The sequence below is a fragment of the Mirounga angustirostris genome, unplaced genomic scaffold (genome assembly GCF_029215605.1).
Source record: "Mirounga angustirostris isolate CCGP_5_RB_7025 unplaced genomic scaffold, mMirAng1.0.hap1 SCAF_8, whole genome shotgun sequence".
NCBI lineage: Eukaryota > Metazoa > Chordata > Mammalia > Carnivora > Phocidae > Mirounga > Mirounga angustirostris.
In genome coordinates, this window is record NW_026991716.1 from 135,446,227 (window position 1) to 135,463,928 (window position 17,702).

The 17,702-nt window shown below is 37.8% G+C and overlaps 1 protein-coding gene across 10 annotated transcripts in view; it reads left to right on the top strand.

The window, feature by feature from the left end:
* The window catches only part of ARID1B (AT-rich interaction domain 1B), a 439,835-nt gene that overhangs the window by 251,028 nt on the left and 171,105 nt on the right, over positions 1 to 17,702 (top strand). For 7 of the 10 annotated variants that reach the window (XM_045865795.3, XM_045865798.3, XM_064598272.1 and 4 more), the window contains exon 5: positions 7,274 to 7,315. The exons of the other annotated variants lie outside the window; for them this stretch is intronic. In XM_045865795.3, the coding sequence (XP_045721751.2) occupies positions 7,274 to 7,315 (42 nt within the window). The remainder of the gene's footprint in view (positions 1 to 7,273; positions 7,316 to 17,702) is intronic. 10 annotated transcript variants of the gene reach the window in all.

Sequence of the window (17,702 nt, forward strand, 5' to 3'; positions counted from 1 at the left end):
CACATGTATACATTTATTCCTTCAACGGTTACTTATTAAAAAAAAAAACAAAACACACTTACTTATTGAGCCTCTACTCTGTGTCAGGCATTCTCTAGGTAAAAAACATAAAACGGTGAATGAGATAGCAAGGTCCCTGCTTTTGTGAAGTTTACATTTTAGGGATGAACAATCAGATTTCAGGTGGTTATACAGGAGAGGAAGAGGGGCTTTCTGAGGATACAACCTTTAAACCGAGGTGGGAGTGATGTGAAGGGAACCAGAAATGGGAAGATATGCTACACAGTGTTCCAGGAGGAGGCAGCAGCAAGTGCAAAGGCCCTGAGGTAAGAAAGGGCCATTTTTAGGAATGGAAAGGAAGCCAGTGTAGCTGAAACATTGTGCATAGAGGGAAAGAGGTGGGTTGGGGATCAGTGAGGCAAGCAGAACCCCCACTGTTCAGCTGCTTGTGGACCACAGTAAAGAATTCAGATGGAATTTTATGGTCTTGGAAAATTTCAAATAGGGAGTAGAGATGGAGGAGGACTTGGTATGTAGATATGTAAGAGCTTTTAGAATTGCCTTTATGATCATAGTGTTCTTGTGTGGAACTCTGCCAGTAGATGTAGACACTCACAGTTCCCTGATGTCAAGTTGTGCAGCGTGTTAGCTTTTGCTGTGCAACAGACCAGCCCTTAACTTAGTGCTGGAGCAGCCACCATTTATTTATCCTACAGTTGGACAGTTTGGTCTGAGCCTGAGTTGTTCTGGTTTCTGTTGGGCTCATTCTCCCTTCAGTCAGTTCCTGATCAGCTACGTGGCTCTAATTCTTGGAGCTGACTGGCTTTTAGTTAGGGTGATATGCTAACAGAACCATTATGTCTCTTATCCTCCAACAGACTCATCTGGGCTTGTTCACATGGTAGCTGGTTGACTTGCAAGAGACTGATTAGAAGAAGTATGCATTGCCTTTTGAGTCTTAGACTTGAAGGTGGTACAGTATGATTCTGTAGCTGCATTCTGTTGATCCAAGCAAATCTCATGTCCAGCCCAGCTTAAAGGGGTAGAGAAATAGATTCCACCTTCTGGTGGAAGAGGTTGTAAACTCACATTGCATAGTGTTGGCTATTTTTACACACTCTTATTTCACACTCAAGGCCTTTTTTCTCTGAGCCATCATGAGTTTGTGATTGCTTTGTGAATCTCATGTGAAGGTATCCTCGCTCAGAGAACTGAGTTAGAAAGAGAAGTGTGATCCTAATGGTGACAACTTTTGTTTTAAGTTTAATAGCCTGGGATATGAAGACATAGCTAACGTCCTAGTATATAGAAGATTACGTGAGCATAACACTTGTAGTCAAAAGCATAATTATAACATCTCCACTGTTTGTCTTGAAATCATATTACACTGTATTTAGTATAATAGAAATGGTCTTTGGTTGCAGAGATGAAATTTAGCATTGCTATTAATATTTACTGGTTCCCTAACTAGAGACAGGCTTTTAGTTAATTTTAAATACATTCAGAGAGTGGTGGTTCTACTCAGCAACATTTAGCAGTAGAAGGCATCAGTGTGTGTTCTTTTACCAGCTAACCAAACACTGAGCGGTTTCAGCAAGCTGTGTCCTTGAGTTGTCATGTGGCCTGTTCATGCTAATAAGGAGAATGAGGAGAATTAATAAGAGAAGAATGCTGGCAGGGTTTTGCATGGTTTTTTTTAAGCGTTCATTTTTTCAATGGATTACAAAACGTAAGAAAATTATGAAAAATAATAGTAATAATAACAAACAGTAATAATAAAAAGACAAAACAACTTCCTTGCTGGTTAAAATAAAACTTTGCAACCCCGTGTGAGCTGCTGTGTGGTTGGGACTGTGAGGGAGAGAGGAGGGGAGGGTGAGGGAGGGGCTTGTCCTACAGTTTAAATTGTCATAAATCCGGGGACATGGTTTTAGAGAGCAATTTATTAATATCTGCTTCTCCTTAATGGTATATGGCTCTTTCTGGCCCAACCAAAGTAGACACGGCAATCTTTGTAAGTAGGACAGTGTTTTCCTGCCTCAAACACCAATCTAGGCAAACATTATTTTTTTCAAGAGCATCTAAAATTCTCAGTGATTTACTTGTGGACAGATACCGTGACTGCAAATTCTATCAGGTTCTTGTGGACTGTTATCATTCTCCTCCGCTCAATTCCCATCCCTACCTGGAATTGGAGGCCAAATGTGTATCATTTTAATGTTTAATTATGATAAAGATGTGGCTTCTCTGATCACGGAAGAAAAGGTAGTGGGTCATTCTGCCCCATAGTTACCCAAATGAGAAATTAAAGCTGACTCACCTCTTCCCTTGTTATTTCAAAGTAAGGTATAGATGGGTCAAGTATTTAAATGTGAAACATGGAAGTCAAACATATTAAAAGGAAACATGAATGAATATGTAAAAACTCCTGGAGTGGGGAAGACATTTTTGCGCATGGCACATAAGCTAGAAGGCATGCAGGAAGCAAATGGATAGATAGAAATATTTGTAATGCCAAACTCCTGTTTTTAGTCCTACTTTTAAAATCTAACAAGTTTATAAGCGTTTTCTTATGATACAGAAGACTTCTTGAACAGTGAGTTTTTTATGAATATGGAATGGTCTATAGGAAATACCATACTTTTTTTAAACATCCCCTATTTTTGTACATTTTTTTCTAATTTGTCATTATTTTTCAAGTAATGGCATAGTACACATACTTTATAATTTATAAACAGTTGATCACCAACTAGATCATAAAGATAGATTTCTCTAGAAATCGATTATGACATTTACTTACATTTCTGTGATTATTTTTTACATTAGACATTTTTTATGTTATTGGCTTATTTTGTTAACTACTTTTAATGAACAAGAAACGCATGCACATGGTGAAAAAAATTCTAAACATTGTAAGACAAAATACAATGAATATTAAGTTCTCTGCCTTCAGAGATCTCTACCTTCAGGTAATCACCGATGTGTCTCTTACATATCTTTCCAGAAATGGTCCAAGTATATCAAGCATATAACCCACCCCCACTTTTTAAAGAAATACAGATGTTAGCTTCCTGTGCACACTGTTCTGATTTTTCCCACTTAATGTAATATCATAGAAGTCTTATGTGCATACATAGATTTACCTCCTTTTTAACAGTAATATAGTATTCTATTGCTTGGCTGTATGATAATTTATTAAACACTCCCTTTTTTTTTTTTTAAGATTTTATTTATTTATTTGAGAGAGAGAATGAGATAGAGCATGAGAGTGGGGAGGGTCAGGGGGAGAAGCAGATTCCCTGCTGAGCAGGGAGCCCGATGTGGGACTCGATCCCGGGACTCCAGGATCATGACCTGAGCCGAAGGCAGTCGCTTAACCAACTGAGCCACCCAGGCGCCTTAAACACTCCCTTTTTGACAGTCATTTGGTTGGAGGATATTTTCAGCTTTTTACTGTTACAAACAACTCTGGTAAACAATTTAGTAAATATTTTTTGCACTTGGATATCAGTAGAATTATTAGCTTAACACTTAATCATGTGCATATACATTTTGATGGATACTGCTAAATTGCACATTATTCTAACATATGTTCTCATAATGAGTGCAAGGCTATGTAGTGATCTCCCATACCCTTACCAATATTATAATTATCAACATTTTTAATCTTAGTAATCTGTAGTGAGAAAATAGGATAATGTTAAGAGTCTGGATTTGCATTCCTTTAATTATGAATAAGATTCTTCATATATGATTCTATATCATCACTGTCACTTTACTTTTTTGTGACGGTGTGATCCTGACTAGGAAAAAATGTTTTTCATTAAAATAGGACATACTTTTGGCATAGTTTTATTTTAATGGAAGCACTGCTGGATATTAGTATTCTGTGCTTTATAGGTGAAAGTAGAAAGGACTTCAGAAGTGATTCAAGAAAGAAAAGTCCAACCAATTTCACTTCCAAATTCGTGAATTCACATTTTCCTGATTTTCTTGATGGAATGATTGGAGATTAAAGTGGTTTGCTTTGATTTGGTAGAGGTCGGGCTTAGTAGGCTACATGGGAGAGACAGAAGCCACTGGAAGGTTTTGTGCCAAGCAGAGTATGAGGACTGTCAGTGGTCTGGCTGCTGCTGAACTTCCTGAGTGATTTTCAAAGTCCTCTACAGACGGAATCCTTTTAGGCACTGGTGTTATGAAGTGTTGATGGTAGCATCATTTGAAATAACAGGATCGAATGGAAAGGGTCTTAGGAAGCCCCTGCGTTGCTAGCCTGCTCACACCCCTTCACAACTTGCAGCTCAGGACCCCTGACAGGTTCTCTCCCTGTGATGCAGGTGGTGCTTTTCATCAGGGTGTTCTGTCTTTGCATTTGTTACAGCCTCTGTGTGGAGAGAACATTGGGTATCGTGTCCTAAGTTTACATTGCATAAAACCTGTGACCATTTTTTCCGGGTGGTTTTTATAATATGGCCAGTTTTAAATCTCCCCAAACTGAAGTTTAAAAAGAAAAATGACACCGTGAATAATCTCATCTGGTCATTTTCGAATATGAATTTATTTTTTAAATGAACGTTTAAATACATTTCATTCAGGGTTTTTTTTTCCTGAGTAAAATTAGGCACTTTTTATCTCTTACAGTAGCGTTAAGCACAATGCCTTGTATGTGGTAAATATCCAGAAAGTCTTTGTTAATGAGTCAGGTCAATGTAAACCGTCAACATTCTGTCTTCCCAGTGTATTATTAAGTCTTTCCACTGAGATGTACTAATTTTTTCCAGTTGTACATTTCTGTTTTAACTTCAAATTGTGACTATTTTATAGCCAAATTAAATTTGATGATAATGGTTGGTTAGTAGCTAAAATCCCATCCAATAAACACAAATCTACAATATATATATTTATAAAAGAATTACAGGTGTTTTAGGCTTATGAAATATAAAATACTGACTTTCTTTTTTAAAAGATTTAAATTGATGACGAAAGGAAAAAAGCTCAGCTGATCTCTGCTGATTGTTAAGGTTAATGACTGCTACCTGAAAATTTTATGTGAAGGTTGAAATACTCCCTTACTCCCACTAGAGGGGGATTCCTTCCAACTTAGGTAAAAATGCTCTTAGATCCAACATGAAAACCTTTGTATGACATTGCTCTTTGTTTTTTAGTAAATTGAAGTTGATTTCGTGTTTTTAAAAATCAGCTGTTTTTGTGTTGGTATTGAAATACAAAATCTTTCAGAAACGGAAAATATAAAATACAGTTCAGTAGAACTAGAGTGCATATATGTGTAAACCATAGTGCTTTTCAATAAAACAAAATACACTTTTTAAGGTAGTCTGATGAAATTGGTTAGTACTTAGGAATTGCAAACCTCTTCAGCCTTCCTGGAGATAGAATGTGGGATGGAGGATGAGGCTGACCTTTTGAAATCCACTGCCTTCCTCCAGTCTCCAAGGCCTGTTTTGTCTCTGTCTACTGACAGAGCTGCCCGGACAGTTCCTAAATTCCACTTGAAAGCTTTGGTTTTGTTATTATCTCAAGTTTTCAAATATATCGAAGCCAAATCTTTAAATAGATTTCTATATGCTATTGAATTTTCTTGCTACTTTGACTTTTTATAATATGTTAAACGCAGAACTCACTTGGGGATGGTTTTTGCAGATTTAAACTTCTAATATATTTTAAAAATAGTTGTATGCGTATTAAAATATCACATCAAAAGGGTGAATGTACCTAACATTAGTATATACAGATATGATCTATTTATATAATTTAAGAGTAAATGTCATGTAGTGTTTACAGTAGTTAAGATTCAGCGAATTTGTTGTTTGTCCTTTGCCTTTAACTAAAGTCTTCAGTGTTGATTAGAGGTTTTGATGTAAAAATATTTGAGATTAGTAATCTAGTGTTGTGAAAGACAGGATTTAGGAAATTCAAACATATGTAAATTGCCAATAACTGTTGCTGCGCACCCCCCCCCCCAACAAAGTCTATAATAAGATCTTGCTTCTAAATCTAACAATTAGCTTTGGAAATCAAAGTGTAAACAGACATGCTGTCAGTGAGTCTTATAATGATTTTGCACTACAGTTGATCCAACATTTCACATTTGGTATCAGCAACATATGGTTTTCGTCAAAATGAGGCTGGTCATCCTCCCAGTACCTAATCATGTGTTTCTCTTGCTTTATGCCCCAGTCTCTGTCAGGTACCAGGTGGTGGGGGAGCCTCACTGTCAGCCAAGCAGTTGGAGAATACAATTCCTTCCTCATTTCTTTTTTGACCCCTTTACTTTTGTACTGGATGACAATCTTACTGAAATGATCTTCCTTTCTGTATTTCCTTCCCTCAAGGGAAGAATCCAATTTTGTTTTATAGCAAGATACATTGGACAGGCCTGTGTGCCTTCTACTTAAACACCTACCACAAAGGCCTAGTTTTAAAAGGCTGAAAACTCACAGTGTAGCCAGCAAGTCTGATATTACTGCTCTACCCCCGTCTTCTGCAGACACTTAAAAATATTCATATTCTGTGCCTTCTTTCCTTGCTCTTTTCCATCATATATTGGTACTTTGTAGTAGTCAAAGTTAAAAGCTTTACACACCAGACTGAATAATTATGTTTAAAAAACAGTAATTATCAATACACGTCTTGTTCCATGCAGCTTTTTAAATTCATGTTAATGAGCTCTGTCTTCTCATGCACAAGAGTGACAGGCAATTTTGAAGTTTTGCCATCATTTCACAACTTGTTGCTTAGACTCTGCCTGTCTTTTCCTGAGTATTGCTTTCAGGCACTCTTGCTCTGCAACATTCCAGAGACTCAGGACTACCCACTCTGATGGGAGCAGGACAAGAAATTACTAGCAGCTTCATAAGCATGATGAAATTGCTTTACGAAGCATACTTTCCCCTCACTGTCTGTCAGTAAAAGATCAAAAAGTATGCAACATCTTGTGATTTAACTGAGAAGGATTGATTCTTCTGACTTCTAGATCATTTTGAGGAACTTACACCACCACTTCGACATGATGGCAAATACATGCATTTGATAGGGGCTCGCCCTGTTTTAAATCTGGAATCCAGGGCAGTGACCTGTGTTTATCCCCAATCAACTCTTGAAGAGAATCCCAGATCTCTTCTTTCTTGATGTCTGACGTAAATTGAATACCAGTTTTCTCCAAACTCGTAGTTCCAGGCCATGCCTGTGTCTGTGGCTAGACTCAAAGAACGTTTTTGAGAGTGCCTAAATTATTTTTTCCTTATGATTTCAGGTTGAAGTCTTGACCTCGGAGGATACCGCCTTTGGACTCAAGGTGTGTAGTCTGATGTAGCTTATTGGGTAGGTTTCATCAGCTCCCCTAAGTGGATTGGAAGCCTCAACAGATAGGACTTGTTTTTATTATCAAATGCAGAGGTTCTAGAAGTCTTCCAGGGTTTAAGATTTCCCCTCTATTGTGATTAAGATTAGACTATGGTAGTATTTTCTTTACCTTCTTTATTTGTTGTCAGGAATATAAGAAATAGCACAGGAAACCAAGAGTTTCATTTAGTAGTAACCGATGTTTAAGTTTGGATTAGCTGTGGAACAGGATTTACGCAATGGCTCCCAGTCGGGGGAGGGCACTGCAATACCACCCTGAATGTTACCAGAGCGCTGTTTTGGTTTGCCACTCCACTTTCATTAATCCATTTATTCCTTATCCCTGCTTCAAATATTTATTGAGCCCCCACGTTCCAGTCGCAACTAAATTAAATCCCAGTTCCCGCCCTTAAGTTGCTCACAATCAGTTGGTAGGCCTATAAAGAGATCAGTTGTCCCGTAATGTGGTTGGTTGTCTCCCTGCTAGAAATGTGCGGAGGATTGAGGGAGTGGGCGGGGCAGAGTGGGAAGGCATTCCAGGAGCTTGATCCCTTGAGAGATGGATTATATTTAGGCAAGCGAGGAGGACAAGAGAAACGAGAACTATTTTCAGGTCAGAGGACAACCGTGAAAAAAATTCAGAGGGAACAAAACTAGTTAAATTCTGCCTGTGTGGCAAGATTGGAGATTGAGGAGGTTAAAGATTTGAATTTTATCTATAGAAAATGCGAAGCTGCTAAAAGATTTTAAGCCAAGTAGTGGTTAGATTTACAATTTAGATGATTTTGGTCACTTTGTGGAGGATGGATTTGCCAGAGACCAATGAAGGGCAGTTGAATGGATCAGGTGGGAGGCAGTGCGGACCTGGGCTAGTACAGTGGAAGAGGAAAGAAATCCTTAGGAAGTGAGTCTTCGGGGACCTGGTGATCATTGGGGTATGCAGGATGAAGAAGGCAGGGGAGCTGAGAAGGAGCCAGAGGAAGAGATGGTCTGTCACATGGAGAAGGAGCACGCAGTGGGAGCAATCCCAGATACCTTAGAATTACCGTCTTCCGGACCTGTTGTGTTTTATTGGAATGACTTGCCTTTTGGACATATTTGCTAGTAATTCTTAAACCATGTAAGGAAATTGGTAAGAGGCACTTATTAGGGAGTCTGACTTCATTTCCATGTAGAGGTATAGAAGTACAGTGTAGGTGCCATCAATTACTTTGGAAGTCAGAAGTTGAGGAGAACAGTTGGTGGAAACTTCAGAGCCCACAGTATGGATGGTTACTCTTCCCTGACCCCTGTATGTGCTACATCTTTGGCTTAAAACTAAAAATTAGGTGTTTATATTTTTTCCAACTTTTTCTCTTCTTTCCATTCTAGGTGCTTGGCATTTTATTAGTACAGTTTAATAGTTGTGCTGCAACTATAGGTGGATGGCATTGTAATACTAGCAAAATCAAAGCCGTTCTGAGGTTATAAGCTTAGCAAGGTTTATGTCATAAATGAATATAAACTAAAAGTAAAAAGATAAGACTTTATAAATATTTAGATATTTGGTAAACGAACTCAAGTTTTACCTTAACATATTTCTTCTATTTCTGTATTTGTCAAAAATGACTAAAGAATATCTTAGTTATAAATAGATCTCATTCCATATTATTTGCAGTATTTAACATATCGTCATCGTTTGAATTTTTCATTTTTTATTTAATGCCCAGCATGCATGCAGAATATTCATTGCATATTTAATAAACCTGTAGGGTCAGATCTTGTGAACTCCTCTCCATAAGCCTTCATACTTACTGAGTAGGCCCAGTATTAGGAAGATTATTGTACCAGCAGCACTCATGGTCTGCCCCACTGTGTAGAAGGCTTTGCATTTGTTTTATGGCTAAACTAGCAGATTGCTTTTGAACTCTTAAATTCAATTTGGAGAGACAATAGTTTGAAATTTTTTCCCAATAATTCAGTGATTTTTTTCAAAGAATTAGGAGTTTTCCACCTTTCTATATCTATACCCAAGTGTTTACATATGTAACTAAAAGTGAGAAATTTGAATTTTTTTTTTTTTACTGCTTCATTATCTGCAAGTCAGCAAATACATTTTTTTTAAAGATTTTATTTAATTATTTGATAGAGAGAGAGAGCACGAGCCTGGTAGGAGCAGAGGGAGAAGCAGACTCCCTGCTGAGCAGGGAGCCCAATGCGGGGCTCAGTCCCAGATCATGACCTGAGCTGAAGGCAGACGCCTAACCCACTGAGCCACCCAGGTGCCCCAGCAAATACATTTTTATCTTGTTTCTTAAAAGGTCTGGGAATTCAGTATTGGTCATGTTTCTGAACACTTATTCACAATTGATGCTTTTTTCCTGTTTTTTGCCCTGGGAGAAAGAACTCAGATACCTGACCCACTGGTAATACATTAATGGCATCACTTTGGCGAATGAGGAGAATGCTGGAGTGTGTGTCTGCCCACGAATGTCTCTGATCCTCTGCTGATCTTTAATGTGCCTTTGCTCTTCCTTTGCCCTTTTTTTTTTTTTTTTTTTTGGTGCTGCTATTGACTTACTCATCCCTTGGATGTTTCTCCTTCTCCTAAGTCTGTAAGCTATATATTTACTTAAGACTGAAGCATGAATTCGTCAGTCTCGCTGGAAAGTAACTTAAATGCGTTGGGCCCCAGAGATACAAACAGCCTGTTTTTGTCTGTGAGTGTGCCGAAACCGCGACCCAAGGAAACAGTTTCGCAGTCATTCAAAATTCTCATGACTGTTTGTGCTGCTTTGAGATGAATTTTTTTTCAAGCTAATCTAATGAGAGATAGCTGTGCTCTTACACATTTCAAATCTTAATTTCTCAAGTCCTGATTCGTCATTGTATTGGGCCTTTCTCAGTTAAAAGTGACTTAGACTTCGAAATGCTAATGACTACACCACAGTACTCTGGCTGTTTTCCAGTGGTTCTCATTTTCCCCTCTGAATTAAGGCAACTTTGATTTTCTGGAGTTTGTTTCTTTACAGGTTTAGAAAGATGCTTAATTAATTTAAAATCATGTGTACTTTACAAAAAATAAGAATTGTAGTGAAGAGAAGAGGTGCTTCAAAATTAAAAAATGGGCAAATATATTAGGAAAGGGAAGTTCTACAAACTACCGACTGCTGATCTTGACTTTGGTTCTCATCAAGACTTAAACATATTAAGAAGTTTATAATTCTGTAGAATAATAAATCAGGAGTCGCAGGGGCAGCCAACATGAGTTAGTTCTTTTTACAAGATAAGCATGCCTTCTATATCATTAATGCACTAAGTGAAGCTGTTAGCGATAATGAGATGATAAATCAGCTAAGGAAATATATATAAAATTATGCTATTAAGCATAGAAAAGGCTAAAAAGTTTGCTGCTTGTGAGTTCTACAAAGAGATTTATAGTAGAGAAGTAAAAAAGAGGAAGTGAGTAAAATATTCCTGGGTCATTAAAAAGAAAGACTAGATAATCATAACTTTTCCATGAATTTCTTAAGAGATCTTACAAAATCTAAATAAATTACTTTAAAATTTCATGATCATGAGTATCTTTTGTTTCTCATTTGTTGTAGATAGCTAAGTCAAGAATCATAAGCAAGATTTTTGGTTAACCCACTCCTTATGAGTTAGGGACTGTTGTTGTTCTCAGTGTTGGGGAAGGAAATAGAAACTGACACAGCTAATGAATAACAGGAGTGGGTTGGGAACCAGGAAGATCAGCCCCAAAGCCTGTTCTCTTTCTTCCTGGCATGTCCTAAGAACAAGTGAGGTCTGCACTGCTCCCTGCCTCCTCACCCCATCTCATCTCACCTGCCCGCACCTCTGTCCCCACTCTGCCCCTCTTGCCAAGGTCCCTCTCCTTGCCTCTTTTGCAGCCATCTGCCTCAGTTGGCCCCTTCTTCCTGCCTTTGCCCTCTTCCCTGGTTTCCCTGACAGCACTCTGCTGATCTTCCTGTGAGTGCGGCCATGGTTTCTCAGACTTCTCTTCCTTCTCCACAGCCAGGCCGGATCCCGCTCCGCCATGCCTCCATCCTGAATTCTCCTCCCTTGTATGCATGGCGGCACCTCTCAGTCCGGCTCCAGGGCTGCTGCTTAAATATCTTGCTGAATGAATGAATATGCATAAAGCCAAAACAAAGATTTAAAAATATCTCCCTGGTTCAGTACCACATTTTTTTCTGGGGTAAATTCTTAGTGCTTACTTGTTTTGGCTGTAATATAATGTGGTTACCAAAATCATTTTTAAAGACTTTTACTTTTGAGAGGTGGGTGAACAGAAATGTATATTATATGTCATCAGTTTTTTTTTTCCAGTTCTAAATGGGCACTAGACTTCCACACATTCAAAAAATACTTTGATATGCTATTTTGGCTGGCTTGTTCTTTGAAAAAACGAAATCCTGCATTTTATGCCCATTTTTATAATTTTTGATAGAAACTATGACCCCAAAAATGTATGTGGGGAGGTCATTTTAAACCGAATGATAAGAAAAATCAAGGGTAAGCATATATATTCTATGAAAGAATGAGAAGAGGAAAGATGAAACATAGGTCATCATCGGAGCCCACAAGTGACAGAGCCCTCCACTTGTGGGCACCCTTCAAGCTCTTACTGTTGCTGCTGGTTACCAGCCCCTGCTGGGGAGGAGAAGGCCAACCTGTCACTTCCATCCCCGCCTCTTAAACCAAACCCTAAGGGAGGTGTATAAAACTCAGTAAGGCCTTTTTCCCAAAACCCTGTTGTAGGACCTACACTTCATTTTGTCTCTTCCTTCCTGCATTTTCCCTTTTTCTGTTTTTTCCTGGAACTCATCTGTCCTAAAATTTTACTCCTGCTGGATGTCTTCAAGATTCTCTGGTCTAGCCTTCCTCCATGTTAGAGATAAGGGAGCTGAAGGCCAAAGGATTCCTTGTTCCCATGGTCATAGCTTATTACTGGCAAAGTGGGAGTAGAATTAAGGATTTTAGTAATCTCATAATTTTTCCTAATATTTAAATAAAAATATTTAATATTTCTTTTTAATATTACTCACCTTTTTATCCTATTTTGGCAAAAATTTTTAGTATTTGTTTTAGGCACCTAATTTTTATTGTTATTTTAGAGGAAAGTCTAAGCTTAAAATATCTAAAAATCAGATTTTATTTTATTTTTTTTTTTTTTAAAGAGAGAGAGCACGTGCGGGCACACACAAGCCAGAGGGCGGGGCGGGGGTGGGGCAGAGGGAGAAGGAGAGAGAGACTCTTAAGCAGGCTTTCCCCCCCCCCCCGCTGTGGGGCTCAATCTCTTGACCCTAAGATCATAACCTGAGCCAAAATCAAGTCGGACACTTAACCAACTGAGCCACCGAGGCGCCCCTAAAAATCAGATTTTAAAATAAATACTAGGGGCGTCTGGATGGTTCAGTTGGTTAAGCGACTGCCTTTAGCTCAGGTCATGATCCCAGGGTCCTGTGATCGAGCCCTGCATCGGCTCCCTGCTGGGCGGGAAGCATGCTTCTCCCTCTCCCACTCCCCCTGCTTGTGTTCCCTCTCTTGCTGTCTCCCCCTCTCTCTGTCAATTAAATAAATAAAATCTTTCTAAAAATTAAAAAACAATAAAATAAATACTAAGTTTGTATACTCTGATGTATTCCTTTTTATACATATGTTGGTTGATTAAATATCTTAGAAAAAAATTACATCAGAGTTCCAACTGGTCTACTAACCTTCACCATAGCCTCATAACTATATCGAGCTCTTAACTTCCTTCCTTCTGAACCTAAGCTTATACCTTGCCTTCCCTTCAAATGCTTTCCTGTCCTCTTGTTGTGTTTCATATTCATCCTACCCTCCAGTCTCAGTTCATACTCTTACTCTTCTGTGATGTCTCTCCTCAGTATTGCAGACTTCTAAGCTCTTCAGCTCTGAGCTTATGTGGCACTCAGTGCCTTCACAGTTTACAGCTGACCCTTGAACAACACGGGTTTGAACTGTGCAGATCCACTTAATATGCGATCATTTTCCATAAACACAGTACAGCACTGTAAATGTATTTCTCTTCCTTATGATTTCTTAATAGCATTTTCTTTTCTCTAGCTTCCTTTATTGCAAGAATACAATCTGTAATACACATAACATACAAAATATGTGTAAGTCAATAATGTGTTATCGGTAAGGCTTCCAGTCAGCAGCAGGCTGTTAAGTTTTGGGGAGTCAGAAGTTATATACAGATTTTTGAATGCTCTAACTAACCCCCATGTTCTTCAGCGGTCAACTGTGTTTGGAATTTCTCTTTTGCCAACTTGTTTTTGATCTGTATACGGGAAACAGCATGGTATGGCCTGGCCCAACTCCATTATGTGGCATTTTTTCCAGCAAGATTATAAGCTTAGAGACTTCATTTTGCTCATCTTTTTATATCCATATTGACTTGCACTTGGCTCCCAGTGCATAAGTGTTGATTATTTAGAGCTCTGTTGATGGTTTAACAATTCTGATTGTTAAGAGCAAAAAACCTGTGATGTTAACATATTACTACTGCCTTTTTTTCTGTCCGGGGGTTTTCTCACCGATTCTCCCATTATCTGAGTTAATGTATTAACCTTGGCATTTTATATTGTAGAGCCCAGCTGAAAGCAAATGTATTCATTGTTAATGCTTGTTGAAGCTGCTGAGTGGTTCCGGTTGACACTGAAAACCAGTTGGTTCCAGTTTATCTCACTATTAATTTAAATTTATCTTTGTTAATCCACGTTATGCAGTTATACTCATTGATTTCATTCTATTTCATTTCACTGCATTTCATTCAAACAAATACTTGTGGAATATACATGTTATGTGCTGGGAATGTCCTAAGAATAATAAACCCTTGCGTCCATGGACCTTACATTCTTGACACAACTTTTGGAATAATCTTATGCCAGGAGGAAATTCTAGGTGATGCAAGTTTATATTCTTTTGGATATAATTGTGTGCTACTCTGTAGTATTATTGCTTTAATTGAATGTTGTATTCTACAAAATGGAATAGGATTCCAGTGTGACTTAGAAAACTTATATATAACAAAGGGATTAGTCATTTCTGAAAATAATTTCAAGTAAAATAAAAGCAAAACTTACTTGTGTTTTTGAAAATAAGGTACTTTTATTGTGAAAAATTTTATAGCTGGGGGAATCATACTGCTGGGCAGTGACTTAAGTCACCTTTGGATTTATTCCTGGATTTTGACATCTCGCCATTATGAAAATCATCCATATTTCCCTCCTTCATATAAATGTAAAATGTTATAATGCAATTTGTAACTATTTGTCATAACTATTTATTATAATGGCTAAGGAGGAATTAGAACAAAGCACTGGTAATCTGTCTGTGAATGTGCTCCTTTGGGTAAATAACCAAAAACGTGACCTTCGAGAAAAGTGGGACGATATTCACTTGCATTTTCTTCTTTTCTCACCAGTTCATCACACAGGTCTCCAGCTTGATCCTTTCCATGTTTATTTTGGTCATCCAGAACTGTGCTGGCCAGTTGGGTAGTTACTAGCCATGTGCAGCTATTTAAATTAATTAAAATTAAATTAAAAATTCATTTCTTCAGTTGTACTAGCCACATTTCAGTAGCTGTGTTGCTAGTGGTTACCATACTGGCACAGTGCCAGTATAGAATATTTCCATCTTCGAAGAAAGTTCTGTTGGCCAGAGCTGGTCTAGAAAAGAAAACTTCCAAGTATTCATAAGAACAAGACATAACATAATCAGAACAGCCATTATTTAATTGATAAACCCCCAAGGATTAGAGCAGATCAATAGAAAACAGAAGGAATTTGCTGTTGAAGTAAAGAACAATAATAATAACAATGATGATGATGATGGTAATAATAACCATCACCACCATATGCCGGCACGTCCCCCTGGATTTTTCAAGTAGAAAGTTTTTAAACAGGGTTCTGAAATAAGGCATTTTTTTGGTGACTCTCGTAAGGAGCCATTCACTCATTGATATGCTTGGGATTATATCGGGGGGCTATTAATACAGGATTCTAGGGGCGCCTGGGTGATTCAGTCAGTTACTCATCTGCCTTCAGCTCAGGTCATGATCCAGGGACCTGGGATCGAGTCTCACATCCGGCTCCCTGCTCAGCGGGGAGTCTGCTTCTCCCTCTCGCTCTCCCTCTGTGTGCGCGCGCGCTCTCTCTCAAACAAATAAATAAATAAAATCTTTTTAAAAATACAGTATTTTAGATTTAGAATGTTTAGCTTCACATAATAAGAGATTATAATCTGTTAAAATGTCCTTCCTTTTATTGTCACCACCTGAAAGCATACATTAATCTTCTGTTTGAAAACATGTATCTTTTTTCCTTATAAAGCTCCAGTAACTCAGGTTCTTCTCAGTTGTTTGCATTTTCTGACCAGGGTGTGTTTTCTATTGAATTTATACTTGTCTAACTTGCTAAGTGGGTATGAATATAACTTAGGTGAAAATATATTTAAGCTAAGTGTCATTGAAATGAAACCAGCAAAGATTTACTTTTCAAAGTTTATAATCTTACTCATATTACTCATATTACTTTTCAAAATATAGAGGATTTATTTTTGTATTTTAAATTTTTTATTTATTGAAAATGTACTAGAAATGTTTAGAGAAGTAGAGGACCAAGTTTATTCTTTACTGTTTCAGTCACTGAATCTAAATTAAAATTATAGAATATATATAGGTGAAGCAAGAGAATTTCCTGTATCTCCGTGAGAGGAAGACTGGAGAAGGAAAAAAAAGCCAGAGCAGTTCTCAAGTCGTGATTTGGGAATCCATGTTGAGTTGCTCCCTTCTTTTGTTAGAGAATTTCCCAGCCTCTCCTTCTGCCATCTGCTGGTGGTTCATACACTTACATGTTTGATTTTAAAACAAATCTGCTTTATTCTTATTTAGGAAAGATTTGGGGGAAAATGTTCCATTTATATTCACCTCTTCTATTTTGGTGCAGTTTTGCTTGTCATGTTTAATTATCTTTTTAAAGGCTGTTTTAGCTTCTTTTTCAACTCTGCCTTTAGGAGGAATACATGAATATAAAATTTAGAAAAGACGAAAGACTATGAAGGCCAAAGCATGTGCCATTAAGAGGGAGGTGCAGACTTACTGGCTAAAGGACTTGAGTGCAGTAAGGGGTTGCTTGAGAGTTGTTGGGGTCTTCCCCAATTTCTGAATTTGGATTAAATATGGAATGGCATTTCTGTCCTGCTCTTTTGTAATTAAGACTCCTTAACTGGAAGTGAGCAGACCTGTATTTTATGTTAAGTCCTGGTAACAGGTTGGAAAATTGATGACTTGATAAGGTTCTTTTCAGCCCTAAAATGCTACAGTTCTTCTTGTATTCATTAAGGCAAACCTTCAGCTCTGTCCTCATTTGTTATTCTTCTGATTTTTCCCCTCTACTGTTTACAGCCTAAGCCATTCTCATCATCTTGGGGAAAACATAAGTATCATTTGTCTACAAACAAATCCTTCTATGAAATAAAGCTAGGCAAAAATTTTTAAAAGGGAAACAGTATAGGAATTTTATTTCCTGACACCTTTAATCTCCTTCCCTAATCTTTAGAGCTGCCCTGACTAATTCTAGAACCTTAGATTCATGGGCCAGTTATTTGTTCATCATTTTCTCAAAGAGGAAAAATAACCCCAAATATTAATCTCATTTTTTTTCCATAATAAATAAGGCTGAGGGAGGTAAAGTGACATATTTTAGGCCCTGTTTAGTGGCAAAGTGGAACAAGAATCCAAGTTTCTGCCTCCCAGGCTGTGCCCTTTATACAGAATTACAGCAGTATTTGGGATTTGTCTTCCCCATACTGGAACTGTATCTGAGATTGAATGTTACAGGATTGTCATTTTTTACAGCTCAGAAAGAGTCTAATGTTAGCGATTTCATATGGTTCAATTCAATGTATTAGGGCTCTCTTACATCCTTTTAGATCTATATTCAACAGTGAAAACACTTTTTCTTTAAAAAGCTCTTTATCCCAATTGGAATCTGTATGCACACACTGTTTGAAGTATTAGGTGATCATGAGATGTTTGCAGAGTTTAATGGGCGTCAAAGTACCCACTAAGCCACATAACTCAGTAAGGAATGTGTGAGGTTTCCGTAAGATGCTTTGACATTATATAAAAAATAAAATATTTATCATGACCAAGTGTGTTCTTAGTGTGGTAGGAGCTCCATTTCTCCTAGACCAAATACTCTGTCAGGTGATGGTAGAAGGCAGACTGGTTAGATGGATTTCCTGATTGCATGGCATGGGTCGCTAGATCTAGTAAATACATTTGTGCAGAAATGTTTAATGGTGAT